At 34.5% G+C, this 22,932-nt stretch overlaps 1 protein-coding gene across 1 annotated transcript in view; it reads right to left on the bottom strand.

Annotated features, from left to right (window-relative positions):
- Window positions 1-22,932, bottom strand: part of UTRN (utrophin) — a 645,934-nt gene that overhangs the window by 341,238 nt on the left and 281,764 nt on the right. The window contains exons 40-44 of the mRNA XM_006161924.3: window positions 16,791-16,982; window positions 15,618-15,790; window positions 7,770-7,920; window positions 6,477-6,652; window positions 943-1,078 (exon numbers count right to left, since the gene is read on the bottom strand). Coding sequence (XP_006161986.1) covers window positions 943-1,078; window positions 6,477-6,652; window positions 7,770-7,920; window positions 15,618-15,790; window positions 16,791-16,982 — 828 coding nt within the window. The remainder of the gene's footprint in view (window positions 1-942; window positions 1,079-6,476; window positions 6,653-7,769; window positions 7,921-15,617; window positions 15,791-16,790; window positions 16,983-22,932) is intronic.

The raw sequence follows: 22,932 nt of genomic DNA, 5'->3' as shown, positions 1-22,932 counted from the left end.
ATATATTGTATACATATACAACTATAAAAAAACTTGTACTTGCAAATCAATAAGGAAAATGTAATTAATACCACCATGGCACTAAGCTTATAATAAGCTGCAGTGAATTACTCAAGTCACGTGCAGAATTCAATTTTGTAGACAGCAACCAGTAATTATCTTTCAAATCTAAAAGCAATAAACTATACTTCATAGACTTATTATATTCTAAGATAATAAACTTGGTGTAAAATATCCTAAAAACGTTTGGTCTAATACCGTACTGAGCCCACAATGGTTTGTCTTCTTCATGTGAGTGAAAAATTATAGCTCCTCTTTAAAAAAATAAGTATATATATATATATACATGTGTGTACATGTGTGTACATGTATATATGTGTGTATATATGTATGTGTGTATATGTGTGTGCATATACGTGTGTATGTGTGTGTGTGTGTGTATATATATATATATATCTCAAGTTTACCACATTTGCGACTAAATAAAAAGTTTATTTCCCTATTCTTTTTCAGTCATACAGTATCTTATTCTTTTTTTTTTTTTTTGGAGAGGTTTTTGCTCTAGGGCGCGTGCGCTCGCCAGACAGACAGAGAGAGACAGAAAGCGAGAAATCACCCCTCGGGGGGATGGCCATGCTGCAATCCCTTCTCCTCTATTCTCCTTTCAGGATCTTGGGCACACACGCACACGTGCCCAGCATGAGTTTAAGCCACCAGGTCCAGGACTTGAACCACAGTTGACTACATGGAAGTCCAGCAACATAGCCATTATGCTAACTGCTGGTCTTCTTATTCTTGAGTGTAACATAGCTGCTTCAAAAGGCAGTGGCAAATACTGGGTTGTCAGGTAAGTCGTGATGCATTATTACACAGAAAAACATAGAAAAATACATCATGACTTTTTCCAACAGCCTAATGTATAGAGACAAATAAACTACTTACTCTTAATTCTTGCAGGTTTTCTTCCAGATCCATGGTTGATCTCTTCTGCAGAGCTGTCTCAGCCTTTGTTAACCAACAGATAATTTCATCCAGCCTTTTCCTATATTCCATCACCTGCTTACTTTCTCCTTGTAGCCTAAAAGAAGATATCATTGAAAAAATATTGAGAAGAATATTGTATATTTGCTTTATATATCCTCACCAATGATCCCACAAAAAAACTGCTAATAATTACTAATAATAATTTATAATATTATTATTATGTATTTTAGATGAATGGTAATAGTAAGTTATACTTTCTGCTATAAGTTATTTAATAATAGAAGGCTAAGAAGAATTTTTCCTTAATTACATCCCAAAATATTAAATCTAATGATGATGATCTTCTCATCATGAAAAATTATATAGAAATTTAATACAAAAGACTTTTTAAGTTAGATACCACTGTAAAACACAATGGATTTTTTAAAAAATAAGTATGTCTTTTTCTAAAAGAATGAGGAAAAATACATAATTCTCTTTGAGTGCTCCATGGAGATAGGAAAGCATCATTATATGACATATTATTCACTTTAGGTGGCAACTATTACTCTATTTTATTCATGGGATGGAAAAAATAAGAAGAAAACAAAGTACCGAGAACTGAAAATGTTCACAAGAGAAAATGTAAATGTCGTTAGTTCATTAAAATAATATTATATTTCAATATAGCACCAAGTTATAAAAAGAGACTTTAAAAAGAGTGAAAGTTAAAAGAATGCAAGGAAAATTGTCAGATAAATATTTTTTTAAAAGCTGCCTTAATTAGATCTTTTAAATGTTATAAGAATAACATTTATAAGAATATAAACCATCTGTCAGAAGATAAAAATATGATTAGAACTTGTATGACAAATAAAATTACATATTTTTTTAAAAAGAGCTTGAAGCTATTCAGAATTTGGTGGTATTGTTATTTTTACAGCTGCTGTAATTAGCTGCTGGTTTAGAAACAAAATGCTATTTTCAATGAATTACGTTATTTCACTCCTAATAAACTTTGTTTGTTGTAACTATGACTTTTTATTTTTAATCACAAAAGACCTAACATGATGGTGTAATACATGTAATAATATATTAACTAATACTTAGACATTTAAGGGACCAGCAGTTGGCATAATGGCTATGTCGCTGGACTCCCACGTATTCGACCACGGTTTGAGTCTGAGATCCGGTGGCTTAAATTCACACCGGGCGCATGTGTGTGCATGCCCAAGATCCTAGAGGAGAAAGGAGTAGAAGGATTTGCGGTGTGGTCATCCTCCCTGAGGGGTGATTTCTCATTTTCTGTCTCTCTGACTCTCTCCTTCTTTCTGGCAAGTGCATGCGCCCTATAGCAAAAACTTCCCCAAAAAAAAGAAAAGGAAAAAAAAAAAAACTTAGACATTTAATAGATGGTTGATATTTGAAGGAGAGTGTTATAATATTTTTAAAGAATTATTTTATTTTATTTATCACTATTACTAATATTTTTAAAGAATTATTTTATTTTATTATTCACTATTACATAGTTTTAATTTGACCAGAGAAAGACAGAGAGGGAAAGTGAGAAAGCAAGTCATGTAGGAGTCCAGCACCTTAATCACCATGCCATCTGCAAGCTCTACTATTTTTAAAATATGAAAATCTCTACAAAAGTCACAATTTTTAAGTATCCTTCAGAAAAGAACAATGCTTCAAGATTCAGAATAAATAAATCAAGCAATAGTACTCCTAATACTACTAATTCTATAACAGGTAATCTAACCTCTGTATTTAAAAATATTTAACCTAAATAACAGCTTTTCAAAACCCCAAAATACTATTAAAAACTTTTTCATCCCAAAAACTGTTGAAATTTAGGGACCAGCAGTTAGAGTAATGGTTATGTTGCAGGACTCCCACGTAATCAACCGTGGTTCACGTCCTGGACCCAGTGGCTTAAAACTCACACCCGCGCATGTGCCTGCATGCTCAAAATCCAAAGAGGAGACTGGAGAAGCAGGGACTGTAGTGTGGCCATTCCCCATGGAGGGTGCTTTCTCATTTTCTGTCTCTGTCTCTCTGATGAGTGTACACACCCTATAGCAAAAAAATCTCTCTCTAAAAAAAATGGTGAAATTTAAATTTCAAATGTTTCAAGGCCAGCAGGTGGCATATGGTTAAAGTGCTGGATTCCCACATGGTTGGCCATGGTTTGAGTCCTGGACCTGGTGGTTTGCTTTTTCACTTTCCCTCTCTCTCTCTCTATCTCTCCCTGATCAAATTTTAAAAATAATAAATAAAATTAAATAAAAGAATTCTTAAAAAAATTTCAAATGTCTTATAATCATGACTAATTTAGTTCTTTGAAAATACAACTATAAAGGATACTAACGTTATCAAATGATTTTAATAAGACATATTGAGTCACCCAAAATTTTCATACACAAACTAGCTAAATATTATCTACATTTTAAATGCTATTCGTAAAACAAATTATGAAATCATATTCAAACAGTAGATAACAATTGCTCATTAAGAAATAACCCTATAAGTTGCTGAACTGTGCAAATATTTAACTACCGGCACTCAATATAAAAGCAAATTGAACTGTGTGATAATTCTCAATGACTTTGATAACAGTACATACACATACATAAAAACTCTTAAAGTTCCAAAGTGGCCCCAGTTAAAGGTAGATTATAAATATGAAGGGAAATTTAACATATTCAATAAATTTATGAAAACTAATATTGTTTTCATCAAAATACAAGATGTTAGGGAAGTGATTCACTATTTTTTCAACTTCCTCCCCAAAAGAGTGAATTATGTATTAGTTTTACCTTGATAGTTTCAGGAGCAATAATTACCACACTCTACAGAGATCCATTTGAAGATCTTCAATGGAATTTCTACATTTAAAGTTAATACTCTGCCAACAGACATATGTTGTGTTTCACTTTGTTTCATTTTATTTTGAAAAAAAGTCCAAGTGATAGATCAAGAGATAGACCATTTTGAGCTAGAAGGCCATATCATGCAAACTCATTATCGTGGCCAACAAGATGCTATGGAAGCTTGACTTCCAATGCTGCCCCTGGGCCCCTCCTCTGCATCTGAGCCTTTGCAGATCTCTCACATGGCATTGCTATTCAATCTTACCACCCTTGCCTCTTCGACTTCTTTTCCCTAGGAGACCCTCTCTAAAACATGTATGAGAAATTTCTATGAATGCTTCAAAATGCAGCATCAGTGTACCCTTTCTGTAATAACTAAATTCCAGAGCCCATCACACTTGCCTTTATGGTAACACTATTACGTTAATGATGTTTTCTTTAATCACACTAATATATTTTCCTTAAAGTATCTTCTTCTTCATGTATGAGTTCCTTAGTCATATTTGTATCCCCAGTGCTAAACACAGGCTCAAAAAATACTGATCAGATCAATTAATTAAGCGTAGGGCCAGCAGGTGGCGTGGTGGTTAAAGGGCTGGACTCTCACATGGCTAACCACGGTTCAAGTCCCAGATCTGGTGGCTTGCTTTCTCATTTTACCTCTCTCTCTTTTTCTGTCTCTCTCTGATTAAATTGGAAAACAGTAATAATCTTAAATAAAATAACGCCTTAAAAAATTAATTAAGCCCAGGTTGGGTGTCACCGGCTATAATGTACTGATATTCAAGGTCAGAAGGGACATAGGCAACCATTCAACCTGAACTATGGAGAGCAAGCACCCAAGATCTTACCTGGCAGAAGGCTGAGACAAAAAGATTGTGGTCTGTAAAACCTAGGTGAAGATGCCTGTCTCCCTCTTTTTCTGTTCTGCCACTCTTTCATGAAAGAAATATTATAAACTTTAAAAACTCAACCAATCACTGACAAAATCTCTTTTTCTGTTCTGCCACTCTTTCATGAAATAAATATTATAAACTTTAAAAACTCAACCAGTCACTGACAAAATCCAGAAAAAAAAATGCTTGGAAAAAAAATTCTAGGTTGAGACCAGCAGATGGTATAATGGTTACATAACTAAACTCTTACATAGTCGAAAGTGGTTCGAGTCCCAGACCCAGAGGCTTAAAATACACCAGGCAAATGTGCATGCATGCACAAAATACTGAGAGGAAAAGAGAGGAGAAGGGATTGCAGTGTGGCCATCCCCCCTGGGGGATGTTTTCTTGCTTTCTGTTCCTCTGTCTCTCTCTGTCTCTCCAGTGAGTGTACACACCCTCTAGCAAAAATCTCTTTTAAAAAAAAAAGGAAGAAGGAAAAAAAATTCTAGGTTAACTTGCTTTTATAAGTAGTAAAGATAAACAATTTTTGCTATGCATAGTCAGCAGATATACATTTTACTTATGCTGTCTCATTTACTCCTTTTGACAATCCTCTGAGGTATCATAATTCTCCCTTACAGCAGAAGAAGAAACCTTAGCTGCAGAGGTCTGTGGTTTTCCCAGAGTTTGTAGCACCATATTTGAGAGGATAAGCTAGTACTATCATTTACTTTCGGTGAAACCTTGGACAAGTTACTCAACCTGGCTTCTCTGAGCCTCAGTTTCCAAAGCTATGCAATGGGCCTAATAACCCCTTTGGAGGGTAACTGTGAGGATTAAATGAGGCAACGTGTGCCAGTCATTCTGATTGCCACCTGGTAATCCCACAATCAAAGCACACACATTATTATTTCTCACCAACACACACAACTTAATATTCTTTTCTTATTAAAATAACCATAGGCCACACCGTATTTGAATATTTTATGTCCTATTATAATACTGGACTTATAAAATATTTGACTGAGCAATAAAATAATAGCTTATACTGAAATAATACATCATCCCTGGAGCTAAAATTAAAAGAAAAGAAAACCTTGACTTTCTTAACCCAAGAACAACAACAAAAATTAGTGAGGTACACTATATTAAGCAAAGTATAAATCATTCATTAAATCTCACCTATTTCAGAAAATAACTTCAAATAATTTTAAATACATAAAATATGCACAATGCTGAGTATTATATTTACCTGCAATCAAACATGGTTACAACCAGATGACATCCTAATAAATCTGAAACATTGTAACACGATCCGATAAATAAATCTATTTATTATGCTATGTAGATGAGGAACTTTATTATTTACAAAGCACTGACACACCCTTTGAAGTCAAGGACAACCCAGTGAGAGGGATGACTAACACACACTCAGTTAGAAAATGACAGTGGGAAAGGCCTCACCCTGAACCCAGACCTTCAGACAGAAAGTCCAGTGTATTTTTTCAAGTACTTCAAGACCCTACAATAATCACTGTCTCATAATTAATAATCATAAATAAAAGTAAAGGTGTTTTTTACATATATGGCGTCAGAGAAGAAAACAAACATGGGCAGCGAAGGTCTTAAATGACAGTAAAATTCCTATTGTCAAATCAGACACTAAAAAATTGACTGAGATCTCAGCTGACTGTACCTTTAAAAATTCTACCCAAAATATGTTTACTTCTGTGCCCTCAAAGTGATCACAGCTAATCACCTTGGCTGCCTCTCCTTCACTTCTGTAATAATTGTGATCCAGCGCTGGTTTAAACCTGCCAACTTGTCTTTCAAGAAGCTTCCATCTGCAGGGGAGAGTTTCTGTACAATCCCCTCCCCAGTCCGGTTTAATGCTGCAACACTGGGTTGGTGGCTGTTGATGGCCTCTTCAAGCTCCTGTAACAGAGCACAGTCCAAGATTAAGTCTACCACCAAATTAAACTGCTCAGATGCAATGAATGCACTCAAGTATTGTAGTGTCAATTTAAGTGTAAGAGAAGCAAATTCCTAGATGAATATTTTATGTTCATGAAAAAGGCATTTTAAAACAATTTAATTATAATGCAATGAATATACTAAAAGAAATCTATGTTGAAATCTAACCCACCCTCATGAATGTCATCAGGCAAAATACAATAAAATAGGAGGACAGCCTAACAACATAAAACAAATAACAGCTGTTTACACTGACGCATACACGTCAATCATTTTTTATTACAGTGGATTGTTCATCTTCCAAACAAATGCCTGAAAGATCTCTCAAAAAGTAAAAAAGTACCCCCATTTATCCTTATTTCTTACCATATAAGTGTAAACCCACATGTACATTTTACTAAAGCATTGCTTCACAAACTTACAATCTTTAATTAACAGATAAAAGGAATATTTTAGTCAAATCTATGAGTAGAAAAATAAAGCTCATTAACATGTTTATGAGGAAAAAAGCATTATCTTTAATTCCTCATAAGCCTTCTAAATAAAATACATTTTAAAATTTTAATAAAAGAGAAAATATTTTAATAATGGTAAAACTGAAGTTGTGCTTGTTTTCTACCGTCACTTTTAAAAATCTACTGTTACCCGCAAAATTGTTTTTGTAATTGTTATATTTTCACAAACCCAAGTTAGTTTAAAAAATGAGATGCCTATGTGTTTAAGGACAGAAAAGAGAGGTGAAGTATGCATATATTTTTCTATCCCTGATGTAGTCTTGAGTATAAAATCTTACAAATGTTAACCTGAACCTAACTTTTTTAAATAAAAATATTTTACATTAGTTAATAAAGGGTACTTTATATGTATATATTTTTTTAAAAAACCCTGATTGAAAACTGTATGAACATTTTTTTCATATTAAAATTAGAAACAAAAACTGGAACAAAATTACAAATTACCTATATATCTGGAAAATTAATATATTTGGTCCCTTCTTCTGAAATCCAACTTAACAGTCATGTATAAAATACATACGCAGCCTTTTTAGAAGACCCCTTTCCGCTGACAGAGCACTCACCTGCTGATGTATCCTGGCTCTCTCTAAGTCAAGGCTGCCATCTGGAGCACAGGTGTCAACCAGCAACTCTTCCGCTTCCGCTATCCACTGCGTGAGGTCATTAAGGTCACCATGGAACTGTCTCCACTCTTCCATTGCCCTATCAAAATGGCTAGAGGACAACAAACAAAATAAAACACTTTCCAAACTTTCCAGGACTGCCTAGAAGTAATTTTAAAAAAAAAAAAAAAAAAAAAAAACCAACTTCAAATCTCATGTAAACAGAAAGCCCCCAGTGAGTGAATTCACAGCTCATTACTCTCTCTACACGGCAAATTTTCATAGTGCGTTACAGTTCACAGTTAATACAGAAATAGGCAGCATACCAAGAACAAAGTAATCTGCACACACTGTCACCTACCCATCCACCTCTCTCTCACACATACACACACACATGCACACACTCATGTACACACTAAGGTAGCTTTTTAACTGAAAAGACTTAGCCTTCTCTGGCTTGGAAAATCACAACCGATCAGCTATAGGCATGCTAACCCTCCAACTTCATACACTTAACATTTAAATACCATGAAACTTAAAATATAATTAATTATTCTCTTAGGAAAAAACAATGTTGTTTTTACTACCAGAACATTTAGTTCCCAGCTAGAACAAAACTCAAGAGGCCAAAACACTACAGAATTTCCTTGTACTCCATTTTCTCCACATTATAGACTGGACTGTGTCCAACCAAATTTTACGTGTCAAATCCCTAACCCCCCATATGATTTATTTAGGAAGAAGACTTTTAAGGAGGTAATTAAAGTTGAATGAAGTCATAAGGGTGGGTCTCAAGCTGAAAAGACTGTTTGTCTTATAAGAAAAGTAAGAGACACCATAGAGTTCTCTCCTGTGAGGACAAAGAAAAAAGGCAGCCCATCTTTAAGCCAAGAAGAGAGGACTCATTAGAAGTCAGCCTAGCTGCCATCTTGATCTCGGACTTCTAGCATCCACAACAATAAGAAAATAAATATCTGCTATTTAAGCAACCCAGTCCATGGCATCTCATCATTGCAGCCCACACCAACTAATATACTTCGGACCATGGTTTATCCTAAGGGTCCCATTTAACCTGAACTCAACACAGTTTTAAAGTACAAGTAAAACCCAAGTAAGGTAATGACACAGGGCTCTTGAGATTTCTGTTCAAGACAAACTCTTTTAGAGATGAGATAAAGTAAAATTCTGGCACTTGTTATACATGGAATATGCAAACTAAGTATTAAAAGGAAAAGCTTTGCTGAATTATGATGTTAAAATTTTTTTCTTCCATTTTCTTGTTTAGAATAGAGGAGCTAGAAGAGGGTTAAAAGAGATTTCTGAGATTTTAATAATATGAGTAAAATTTTTATTTTATGTAATTAAGGTATAATATTATTTTTAAAACAATAGCATGGCCCCTATTATAATAATATTTATACTGTCCTCTTCCATGAAAATTATTTTTAAAATTCAGTTAATATTAATTGACTGCCAATCAAGAAGCAACATTCTTCTGAGATGGTAAAATAAGAGTACTTCAAATGAGACGATATGAGACGATATTAAGATGATCTTCACTATTGTTTGTAAAAATATGCAAAAACTATATAACCACAATTTCTAACTTTTGATGCTGCAGAAATGGAAAAATTTTCTAGAAAGGCCTATCCAAAGATATGAAGTTGAAAAGAACATAAATATTAAACTTAGACAAAATCAATAGCATTAACACATTACATTTCAAATAAATTGAATGCAGCACTGCTATAGATTAAATGGAAAACAGTTGTAAAAACAGAGATGCTCAGGTAGTATTTGTGAAGCCATCACTTGCTCTCTAATTCAGCCACCTCATATAAGAAGCAGCAGGAAATCATGAAGAGCATGATCAATCGAATGACAGAGAATCAACAAACTCAAAGTTCAAGTCTTGCTGACCACGAAGAGAAGTCTGTTAATCTGTCCCATCCTTGCTGGATTTGAACTAGAATAAATATTTGCTATTCCTAATATTCCCACTGGCCTCACCAACTTCCTCACAAACCCATCCCCCCACCCATGCTGTATACCTGAGAAGGGTATCATAACCTACCCTAATCCTCAAGCCCAAGTCTTAGCGGTTGTTTATGAACCTTTCCTCTTCCTTACTCCATCATCCCATGAGTCACTATATTTTATAAACTCAGGGATTAATTCTCAGATTTTCCCCTTAGTCTCCACTTTCACAGACACCTCCCTAATCAAGCTTCATTGTGTGAGACCAGACTAGAAACTGGTCTCCTAGCTTTTGGTCTGGTCTTTCATCAATCCATTCTATAATAAGTAAACCACCATTCCCTTGAGAAAATACTAGAATGGTTCCTTATTATTCTAGAATAAAATACAAACTCTTTAATATGACAATACAAGGTCTTTCTGTTATGAACCCTTTAGATCTTTCTGGTTTCATCTCACTGCTATGAGTTCTAGCTTTACAGAACAATTTTCATCTCTTCAAAAGCATCACATCCTCTTTTATGTATAACTTTAAGCAATGTTATGTTCCCTCTCTCCTTTAATTGGTTTCATAATCTCTAAGAAGCCTTCCTAGATCCTTCAGGACCCCTGTCATGACCTCTTGTATTTTTCTCATCATAGCTCTATGCACTATTTAATAGTGGCTTGTTGGAGACTGGCAGTTGGCATGGTGGTTAAAGATGCTAGATTCCCACATGGCCAACTGTGGTTCAAGTCCCAGACCTGGCAACTTGCTCTCTCACTTTATCTTCCCTGTCTCTCTCTCTGTCTCTGTCTCTCTCTGGTAATATTAAAAAATAATAACAACAAATGGAACTAAGTAAATAAATAAATAATTCTTTAGAAAAAATATTTGCTTGTCTACATTTTTCCACTATATATCCTTGAACCCTAGTAGAAAGACTGTACCTATGTATCTTTTAACCCTTGACAATTGCTTACATGTGCCTTACATTAGCACTTAATAAATATCTATCAAACAGGTGATGCATGAATAAAAGGATAAATAGGTGGATAGGTGGAAGTCTTACTATGATGAAATGGAACTTTACAAATTTTAAACTATGTAAAAAGAATGACTTCTGGAATTAAGAAGAAAAACTATTCCTCAGAGAAGAAGCAATTCTGAATAAAAACCAGAGACAGGGAAGGTTGCAAGAAAGCAAAGAAAATTTTAACCAAGTTGTGTAAAGTGAGTCAAGAACACTTAAGTCAACTGAAGACTGTAAAAAGCTAAGCTCAAGGTGTGGTGGTTAAAGGTGCTGTTTTCTCACATGGCTGACAGTGGTTCGAGTCCCAGACCAGGCGGCTTGCTTTCTCACTTTCCTTTTCTCTCTCTTTCTGTCTTTCTCTGGTCACATTAAAAAATAATAACAAATGGAATGAAATAAATAAGTCATTCTTGGGACCAGCAGGTGGCATAATTTTAACCAAGTTGTGTAAAGTGAGTCAAGAACACTTAAGTCAACTGAAGACTGTAAAAAGCTAAGCTCAAGGTGTGGTGGTTAAAGGTGCTGTTTTCTCACATGGCTGACAGTGGTTCGAGTCCCAGACCAGGCGGCTTGCTTTCTCACTTTCCTTTTCTCTCTCTTTCTGTCTTTCTCTGGTCACATTAAAAAATAATAACAAATGGAATGAAATAAATAAGTCATTCTTGGGACCAGCAGTTGGCATAATGGCTATGTCACTGGACTCCCATGTAGTCGACCGCAGTTCAAGTCCCAGACCTGGTGGTTTGAACTCATGCTGGCCACATGTGCGTGCATGCCCAAGATCTCAAGGGGAGAATGTAGGAGAAGGGATTGCGGTGTGGCCATCTCCCCTGGGGGGCGTGATTTCTCACTTTCTGTCTCTTGAGCGCACATGCCCAATAGCAAAAACCTCTCCTAATAATAATAATTAATAAATAAATGAATAAATAACTCTTTAAAAAATAAAAAAGATGAGAAATCTGAACTTTGTCCAAACACCAAAGAACATAAAGAAGGTAAACACCTGGGGAGAGAGGATAGACAGATATGTGGATACAAGATAAGGTATCTGGCCTAAAGAAAGGGCTGAATTAAATGAGCTAAAAGAAAGCCCTGTTGTTTGCCTAAGTTGGCTCTAAAGTTACGTACTTGGGAAAATATGATTGCTAATGCTATTAGTCACTAAAGTACAGGCATAACGGAGTTTGCAAAGAAAAAAGACCTATTTTATGTTAATTATATATATTTTACTTTTACAACAACCAGCTTGAAAGTATCATCAGCCAAACAGCTGGTAAGACAAATGGCCTGATGATCACCCCAGTATGAATAGGACTAAGAATTAAAACCTTACCCCAGGACATATGCCATTACCTTGGTGTTTAACTGAAAGAATAGAAGAGAGCTTGTAAAAAGTGGAAAATTAAAATTGGAGAAAAATAAGCTTTTTTTTTTTTTTTAGAAAAATAAACATTTTAAGGCAGGAAAAGAAAAACAAACTAAAAATGAGGAATTAGAGTTACATATCCCCGGTGTTAAGATAAAATAAATAAGCCTCTAGTAAGTATCACAATGAAAACAAAATAATACAATAAAAAGATATGATAGAGGAGACATTTCTAATATAAGAGATAGTTCTAATATAGTTCTGTGCCTAAACTATTGGAAATCTCATGGAATACATTCTTTTCTACAAGTAACATTTTCATAATCATGAAAATGGCATTTATGTCTGTACTTAACATGACTAATCAACATGGTTCTTAAAGTTCTACCACATTACCCAGATGCATAAATACAAATAGGGTAATGAAATAAAGCAATTATCATTACATGCAAATGATGTGTCACTATAATGAAAAAGGGTCAATAAAGTTAATTCTATATCTATAAACACACATGCATACATAGAGTACAGAAGAAAAGTACCACAAACAATACAATAGCAAACAAAAAAGCGCATAACTCCTTAGTAATTGTCCTGGCAGAAAGGTTTAGACAAACTTCAAAACCTTACTATGGACACACAAAAGAACGCAAGTAATAAAAGAACAACCACATTTTAAAATGATCATTTTTCACAAATTAAACTGGCTGTGAAACTTTACTGTAAGAATAAATATAGAAAAGATTGTGAACTTTAGAGTTAGAATAATAGAAACATACTGGATTTTAAATTCTATCATTTTTTAAATAATTATTTATTTAATTTTATCTATTATTATAAATATAATTATTATTGTTATTATTATTATTATTATTATTATTAAATTTGCTATAGGGCACATGCACTCACCAGAGAGAAAGAGAGAAAGAGACAGGGAAAGTGAGAAAGTAAGCCGCCAAATCCAGGATTCAAACTGTGGTCGGCCATGTGGGAGTCCAGTATCTTAACCACCATGCAGCCTGCTGACCCCAAAACTTTATAATGTTGTAAAGTGAAAATATAATGGTATGAGACTAAAACTAATGGTACAATAAAGCACTATTAGCAAAGTGCAATATATATAAAATAGAAATGTACTTAAAATTATGATAAAAGAAGTAGCACCAATGTAAGAAAGAGATCAATTTATTTAACAAAAAGTATTGAAGAAACGACTTGTTCACTAAAGTAAAAAGAAGTAAAACTGAATTGGTCAGCGCTTGTTAATTCGGGCTGCACAAAAAAATCAGCTGAGGCGTGTTTGAAAAGTAGATATGCGTGGACTATTCTAAAGTTGGTATATGTAACCACGGAGCTAGAGCCTTAACACAAGTTCAAAACAAACTAAAATTCAAATAGATTGGATTATTCAATGTAACTTTAACTCGACTAAAATTGTTTTAAAAATATACATTAATATTTAATCCCATAGTCTTAAGGTAAGATATGGATATAAATAAGTAATGATTTCACAAAGGAAAAGACTATTACATAAAGTTCACTTGCTATATATCAAAAGCATCATTAACAAAATTAAGGGACACATGAAAAGCTGTGAATAATTAAGCAATGGGAAAAATATAAATGTTTAATATCATTAATGTACAAAAATGTCTTTGCAAATTAATAAATAAACAGCAATACAATGGTAGAAAACCAAGCACTTTCAAGAAACGTATGTAAGAATATTCAAATCTCACTGAAAATCCAAGAAACTAAAATAAAATCGAGATGTAATCTATCACTATACAACTGGCAAAGATAAAAACAAAAAAAAACATTAAAAAAAACTAAATCTGTAAACCCTGAATACTGTTGGCAGGGGTATAGTAACCAATTTCATAATAATATAATCGAGAACTCTATATTATCACTTTTTAAAAAAATCTTTCTTTATCTAATAATCAAGTTTAATAAAATGTAAGTATAGATAAAGATGTATTTAAAAGGAAATTCTCTAAATACACACAAAGAGAGGTTCATAAAAACCCACACAAAGGACTATACCAAAGGTTATTAAATGCTGTCTTTCCAAAGACTGATAAGTCACATAAAAAATGTAGGTTTAAAAAAATTTTTAATGGACATAAGGCATAGTTTTTATGTGTATGACTCTAAAGTTTTTCAGTGTATTATTCTGTATTAAATTTCCTCTCATATAATAGTTTATATTAGACTATTTCATGTTATTTGCTTTTTCATTACATTCGAACTCACTGGCAAAAATCTTATCCATTTTTATTTCTATTTATTAATACGCCTGATGAAAAAATCTAGTAGAAGGGCTGGCAGGTAGCATAGTGGTGAAGGCACTGGACTTCCACATGGCTGACCATGCTTTGAGTCCTGAACCTGGTGGCTTGCTTTCTCACTTTCTGGCTCTCTCTCTGTTTATCTCTCTCTGGTCAAAATAAATAATATTAATAATAAATAAAACTAAATAAATAAAAATCTTTAAAACTAAATCTAGTACAAAAAAGGCTCAAAAACATTCTATTAAGAAAGTTGTAAAAAAGTGTTTGGGGTTGGGAACCAGCAGTTGGCGTAATGGCTATGTCGCTGGACTCCCATGTAGTCGATCGTGGTTCGCATCCCGGACCCGGTGGCTTAAAACTCACGCCGGGCGCATGTGCGTGTGTGCCCAAGATCCCGAGAGGAGAATGGAGGAGAAGGGATTGCGGCGTGACCATCCCCCCTGGGGGGTGATTTCTTGCTTTCTGTCTCTAAGTCTCTGTCTGTCTGGCGAGCGCACACGCCCTATAGCGAAAACCTCTCAAAAAAAAAAAAGACTTTGGGGTTATATATGGATTCCAATTATCTGTAGCTGTTCCTATTTGTCACTCACATTAATCATCGAGTGTGTGGAGAAACCGAATATTAGTGAATATCATTTTTAGTTTTTTAAGAAAAAAGGATACTATTCAGATATTTTAAATTAGGGGTGTTTCCATATTATTAAGATATTTTGTAAATCATCATCCATATGTGATCAGATTCCTCTTTAAGGAACTACACATATCACAATTGAATAAACAGGATATACTACAAGAATATGAAACCTACTCTCATTAATCTTAATGTTCACAAGATCTTCTTGGCCTGTGAACTTATTATATATTAATTTAGGCCAGCAGTTGGCAAGCTGGTTGAGGTGGCTGGAGGCTGGATCCTACATAGTCGACTGCATGATGAGAGTCCCAACCCAGCTGCTTGGAAAACACAAAAGACAGGGGTGTGTGTGTGTGAGTGTGTGTGTGTGTGTTGTGTGTGCCCAAAATCCCAAGAGGAGAATTTCAATATGGCCATCACCCCAAGAGGTGCCTCCTCTCTCTCTCTGTCTCTGTCTCTCTCTCTCGTGCATGAGCACATGCACCCTATAGGAATTTTTTTAATCACAAATTAATTTACACATACCCTTTACGATCACTATACATTCTGTTAACTCTGTCCCATTTTGCATTCAACTGCGTAAGCGTATCCCTGATCTGAATGGCTTCAGGTCCCGAGGCTTCAAGGATAACATCCGGTTGTTTTTCATGAATAACTGCAATCTGCTCTCCAAGTCTGTCCAGTTGGTCTTTTATATTCTAAAAACATATTGTCATACATTAAAAAATGTAGCACGCTAACAAAAAGAATGAGACATAGATGATCCAAAATTTATATTGCATAAGATCCACTTAAAACAATAAGGCATAATCACTGTTGCTCATGAAAACTAGAAACTTTTAAAAATAGTACCCTGTATTGGCCCAAGTACAGGGAATGTTTCCTAATATACTATAAAGGTGGGGGGAGGGGACCCACAGAATGTTCAAAGTTGGCATTTGTACAGGACATGAAAAGCTTCAATAATATTCTTTAGCTAATAAAGTGTATGAATCTGGAAATATTTATATTTCCAAATATTTATATTAGGTCATCAGAAAAGTCATGACACATTTTGCAGAGAAAAACATAGAAAAATGCATAATGACTTTTCTGACAACCTAATATTCAAAATGTGCTAGTATAAATGCCAGAGTGAGCTACCAAACTTATCAAACCTAACAAACCTATCGGATATTTTATTGTGATTTTATGAATAAATACTACCAAATTATACAAAAGGCTTAGATAAAATTTAATACTCTAGCTTACAATCAAGATGCCCTTCCATACCCCAACAACTGTCAAATCTGAAATCATTATAGATGGTCTGAAAATGCTAACATTTTACACCAACTAACAATCAGGTTTATAAGACAGGAATATGGTCTGTGTCTGTATTTGATTAAAAACAAAAAGTCCCTGATGCTGTAAAGAATTAATAACCATGCAACCAAAAATCCATACCCACTTTGAAAAAAATTTACAAACTTTATTACAGCTTAATGAAATCTCATTTGTCTATTTTTAGTGTTGTTCCTAGTGCTTTAGGGGTCTTATATTTCTTTAATGAATAAAGATTAGGTTCATTATTCAAACACAATTATTAATTTCCTTGCACAAATTTTAAAAGAAAAAGGCCATTTAAATAGGCACAATAACAATTTCTTTATTCTACTTCTACATTAACTATAGCTAAGGCAGGGCCTGGAAATTTACCTTTAGAGAATCTTCCTGAAAGGAGAAGTCTTCATAGACAGTAGTGCTTAGCTCCGGAATATTAAGAGATAATTCAACATCATCCATGGAAAGTAAAATTTTGTTAATTTCAACCAGATAATCTGCAGGAAGAGGTGATGATCTAATTCCAGAAGGAAGATGACCTGTTTTCCTCTGCTGAATAGGGACTGCCTATAAAAATAATAATAATAATAATAATAATAATAATAACAACAACAACACACATATCTTGAGCTTGTTTCATGATGAGTAATAGCAAATTAAAATACAAGACTATTTTGTGGAGGAACTCAATACCGTGAATTCAGATCAGATAACTTACTTACTTTTTTTTTTTTTTTTTACTTTTAGCTTGCATTGATACTGAAACTCTTAACAATTTCTATTCTAATTATCATCCGTACCATACTGTGTAACAGCATAAATACGTTAATACTTGAAAGGTTTTTCTTTTCATTTTCAAATTATTTATTTTATTTATTTATTATTATTATTTCTTAATTTGACCAGAGAGAATGAGGGTCAACGTGAGAAAGCAAGCCACAAGGTCTGAGACTTGAACCGCAGTCAACCATGTGGGAGCCCAATGCCCCAACGACCACATCACCTGCTGTTCCCAAAAGGCTTTTTATTCCCCTTTTCTTGCCATAGGGTATGTGCACTTGCTAGGAAGAGAAACCACCTCCGATGGGAGTATGGCCACGCTGTAATCCCTTCTCCTCCATTCTCCTCTCGGATTTTGAGCACATGCATGCACACACACACACACACACACACACACACACATTCCATGTGTGATTTTCAAACCACTAGGCCCAGAAATTGAACCTCAGTCAGCCATGTGAGAGTCCACCACCTGCTGGTCCTGAAAGGCATTTCTTTAAGGCCTATGTCACACCTAAGCTCATTTAGCATATAGGAAAGTACTCCTTTTCTAAATTTGAAGAAATGAAAATATGCTGCCATTTAATAAACAGTATTATTTTTCACCCTTTTATTCATTTTATTTTATGATTTGTTGTTTTTTAATTCCATCATTGTACATCTCTGTAGTACATAATATGGTTTTTCAAAGTATGCATCCAATACCGGACAATCTAATCAGAGCTGTTACCATGTATGTAATTTTCAACAGAGAATTTTACATTGTTGTATCTGTTAAGTGTTTTATCTCTGAGCCCTCCCGACCACCCTCCCCTACTGCCTGTGGTTATCTACACTTGTCCTCTCTACTATTATATCTTTGGATTTTTCCACTTCTGCCATGGAGTGCTTACACTCAGTATATACCGAGTGGGGATATACAGTGTTTGCCTTTCAGAGTATTAAATCTATATTCATCTATTGTGAATCAAATGATAGGGCCTCACTGTTCCCCATGGCTCCATAGTGTAAATATGCCACATTTTCTCAATCCATTCATCAGTTCTTGGGCATTTAGGTTGATTCCATCTCTTCACGATGGGGAATAGTGCTGCAATAAACATGGGACGTGCAAGTGTCTTTCTGACTATTTTTATATATTTTAGATAAATAGCAAAAAAGTGGCATTATTGGATCATATTGTAGTTCTATTTGTAGATTTTTGAGGAAACTTCACATTGTTTTCCATAGTGGCTTTAATAATTCCTATTCCCACCAACAGTGTAGAAGGGTTCCCTTTCCACCACAGCTTTGTCAGCACTTATCATTCCTCATTATTTCAATCTTAGCCATTCTGACTGGGGTTAAATGATATCTCATGTGGTTTTTATTTGCATTGCCTTATGATAAGAGATACTGAACATCTTTTCATGTGCATTTGGTCGTTCAGATGTCTTCCTTAGAAAGTTGTCTATTCAACTCATTTGCCCATTTTCATTTGGATTATTTGGTTTTTTTGTGGGTAAATTCCATGAGTTCTCTCTATATTCTGGTTATCGATCCCTTATCAGAAGCATAGTTTGTAAATATTTTCTCCCATTTTGAGAGTTGGAAAATACATGGGAAATTCTTGAAGATATTGAAGTTGGTAAAGACTTCTTAATGAAGACCCCTAAATTCCAAGCAATTATCCCAAAAATAGACAAGTGGGATTATATGAAGCAATTATCTTACCCTTTTAAAAATACCACAATTAGATTAAACACTTTTGGATCTCACTGCTGAGGATATAAATAAGTTAAGCATATTTTCACAATGTAAAATATGTCATGAGGGTTTTGATTAAAATAATATCCAGGTAATTCAGTGTATAATCTTAATCTTTAAGAACAATGTTACAGAGTGTAATATCTTACATAGGACCTTAGGTCCTCCAGTGCCAAATTCAGACAGGTTAGAGGCTCTATGAACTACTCAGTTTTGGATATCAATTTCTGAATCTTCTACTCAGTGCTTTCTGAGATGGGCCACTAGTACTTTACCTTCAGGAGTTCAAGTCTTTTACTCCTAGATGGCTACAAAATAGTACAAGTTGTCTACAACTTGCAAAGAGCCAAAGTGTAACTACTCATTAAGTAAAGTAGCTTCCTTGACACTTTTGCTTTTCCTATGTAATTGTTTTAATAGTCAGAGAATATGCAATCTTTCCAGAAAAAGAGAGAGAGATAGACAGAGAATCCCCCCAATGAGGGGGGATGACCATTCATCCCACAGTCCCTTCTCCATTTCTCCATCCTGTGGAGATTTGGGGCACACACACATATATGCCTGGTATGGTTTGTTTAAGCCACCCAGAGCTGAGATTCTAAATAATCAGTTATATAGTATCTGACTCCCTTACCATTAGGCTATGGGGCAAGCTCCCCTCTACTACATTAAAAAAATAGTATTCATCTATAAATTCAGAGACAGTAGTAAAAATAATCACAAAAATACATGATCCTTTAGTTCATGACCGCAAAAATGGTAACAATCCCTAAATGAAAATAAGACTCAAGACCAAGATTATGGAGTCAATAACCTGGTGTTGAAACTACAGGTCTGCAGGGACCAGCAGTTAGTGTAATGGCTATGTCACTGAACTCCCATGTAGTCGACCGCGGTTCGAGTCCTGGATCCAATGGCTTTAACTCACTCTGGGCACGTGTACGTGCATGCCCAAGATCCCAAGAAGAGAATGGAGGAGAATGGATTGCGGCGTGGCCATCCTCCCTGGGAGGTGATTTCTCGCTTTCTGTCTCTATGTCTCTCTGTCTGTCTGGTGAGCGCACACGCCCTATAGCAAAAACCTCTCAAAAAAAGAAAAAAAAACTACAGGCCTGCATTTATTTCAATGCATTTGATAAACTACTACTTTAATCAACTGATGAGCAGTTTTGGATAATGAGATTAGAAGCAAGCATAGATTTCCTGACGTTATCAACAGGATTAATTATATTTTTCTCTAATATTAATTTTACTATCCTAATACCAAATTTTAATCAAAAATGATTTCTAATATGTACCCACATGTCTAAGAGAGCAAATTCTTTCTTCGTACATATAAAAGAATGTTAAAATATATAATGTGCTCACCTAGTAACCAATTTTAAATAAAAAGATACAAAATTGTTCCTAATAAAAGGAAAAATTTTGTTTTGTCAGATTTTATTATTTTATTATTTTGTCAGATTTTCATTTCAAATAGGCCATTTTTATAAAAGATCACAAAATTATACCCAATGTTCTTCTTCTTAACTTTAAAGAAAAAGAAAGTAACTTAATGAAAGTATTTAACATTGACTAATCATGCTGAAGGAGTAAAATAGAAAACTGAGATCCTTTCTTGGTTTGGTTTCCCATCTATTAGCTAAGCTCTTGCTGACTGTTCATAATTTACTCAAGACCAAAAAATGTTCCAGACATCCAATTATTATCATAGATTATGCTTATAGGACATTTAACTTTATACTATTTTTATTCATTTAGCATCACTAGATATTATATGTCAGATTCTTTTTTTTTTTATTTTTCTTTACTGAATAATTGGTGAGAGCCATTTTTACACCTTAGTAGCTACTACAAGACCAGGTACCAGGGCCAGCAGGTAACGGTGGTTGTGGTGCTGGGCTGCCACATGGCAGACCATGGTTCGAGTCCTAGGCCTGGAGGCTTGAAAATCATGCTGATGTATGTGAGTACGTGCCCAATATCCTGAGAGGAGAATGGAGGACAAGGGATTGCAGCGTGGCCATTTTTTCTGGGGTAGGGAATGATTTCTTCCTTTTTCTCTCTCTGTCTCTCTCCAGTGAGCACATGCACCCTATGGCAAAAATAAAAAGAATGTCGCTTTTCCTATTCAGACTGTAAAAACAATCCAAGGAGTTACTGAGCCCCATCCTCTTGAAGAAGCAATAAGGCAGTTCAGGATTTAAACATGTGCTTTCTCTATTCCCAAAACAGACTTTTTCCCCAAGAGAGCAATCAATCAAAATGAAGGAGAAAAATGTCCTTGAGATCCAACCTATGCTATATTTATAGAGAAATTATTTGTAAAGGATTCTGCCAGCGTACAAAACACAAATATGCAGCAGGTTAGTACTACCATGAAGACAGTACTACGTGACAGTCATGCTCCATAACACACTAAAGTCCAGATAAACTAAAGGATTTATTTTAAATAAGTATTTTCAAAATTTTTCTGTTTTGACTTTATCAAACCATAGGAAAAAAAAACTAAAACTAAATTGGATTGACATTTATCAACTCTCTAGAAGATAATGACTTTTAAATACCACAATAAGCCAAAAAAAAAAAAAGGAAACAGTCACATGTGACAACACAAACATTTTAAATGGCTGCATGTAGATAAAATATATATCAGTAAGAGAGTTTATAGTAAATATGACAAAGGGTCCCTATCTTTATTTTAGAAAGGGCTCATACATATTTAAAACAGTAATATCCTAGCAAACAAAAGCAAAAAAGATCACTTAACACATATTTCATGAAAGGAAATGAGTTCCACTGACTGGTTGTTCTCAATCTTGGTTGTTTATTAGGATTATCTACAAAGTTCTTGTTGTTTTAATGCCCACATAGGTTCAACAGGAAAGATTCTGATTTCATTAGCTCGGAGAATAGATCTGGGCATCGTTTGTTTTTTGTTTTTGTTTTTTTAAATCCCTCAAGTAAGTCTAATATTCACAGTTAAAAACAATATCAGTTTTTAAAACTACACATTTAAAATATGTATCACATTAATATTTGACCTGCTTAAATAGGGCAAAGCATTTTAATTATGATGACTATTGCTAATGAAACCAGAAGGAAATGAGCCTACGATAGCTTATAACAGCACTTTTCAAAACACATTTATTTATACGTTGGACCAATAATAATTTCTGATTTAGGATTCAAAAACAAATAATATGTGGTGTAAACTCTTAAAAAGTACTATGGAAGAAAGATAAGTCAAAAAATAGCAATAAGGCAAAGAACTAAAATACTGAACAATCTGATAGATGTGAGAAATAAAAATGGAGCTGGGCCTTAATATAATGCAAGTTTCAGGTAAAATAAAAAAAGCCAAGGCCATTCCACATAAAGGGAATAAAAGCAGCAAAATCCCGCAGGTGCTAAGGCATATGTTGTTAAGTTTAGCAGCCAGCCCAGCCAAACTACTCAGAAGCAGCAGCAAATCAGAGCAGAGGTCACCGAGAATCAGACCAGAGCCTTGGCACATCATTAAACTGATAACCCTTAACTTACAGCTTTCTGTGTATTTCATAATACTTTCCCGAACAGTTCTTTAGTTAATCACATGACTAGCCATGACTTTGGAAGGAATAATTCTGAGATAGATATGAGAATGGATTGGAATGAGAAAAACTGGACATAAGAAAACTATTTTGGACATATTATAATAACCAATAGTGGAAAAATCATAAGTTTGAATTACAGAAAGAAGAATGAACTAAAAGAAATTAGCTACTTTCCAATTGTTATAAAACCAGCTATCAGGGACAGCAAGTGACATAGTGGTTAAGGCACTGGAGTCCCACTTGGCCAACCCTGGTTTGAGTCCCAAACCCAGAAGGTTGAAACTCATGCCAGATGCATGCCAGATTTCCCAAAATCCCAAGAGGAAAATGGAGGAGATGGGATTTCAGCATGGCCATCCTCCCTGGAGGGTGATTTCTCATTTTCCCTCACTCTT

Source organism: Tupaia chinensis, unplaced genomic scaffold (genome assembly GCF_000334495.1).
Source record: "Tupaia chinensis unplaced genomic scaffold, TupChi_1.0 Scaffold139457_1, whole genome shotgun sequence".
Classification (NCBI taxonomy): domain Eukaryota; kingdom Metazoa; phylum Chordata; class Mammalia; order Scandentia; family Tupaiidae; genus Tupaia; species Tupaia belangeri.
Note: the sequence above shows the minus strand (reverse complement) of the source record. Positions and strands in the feature narration are given on the sequence as shown.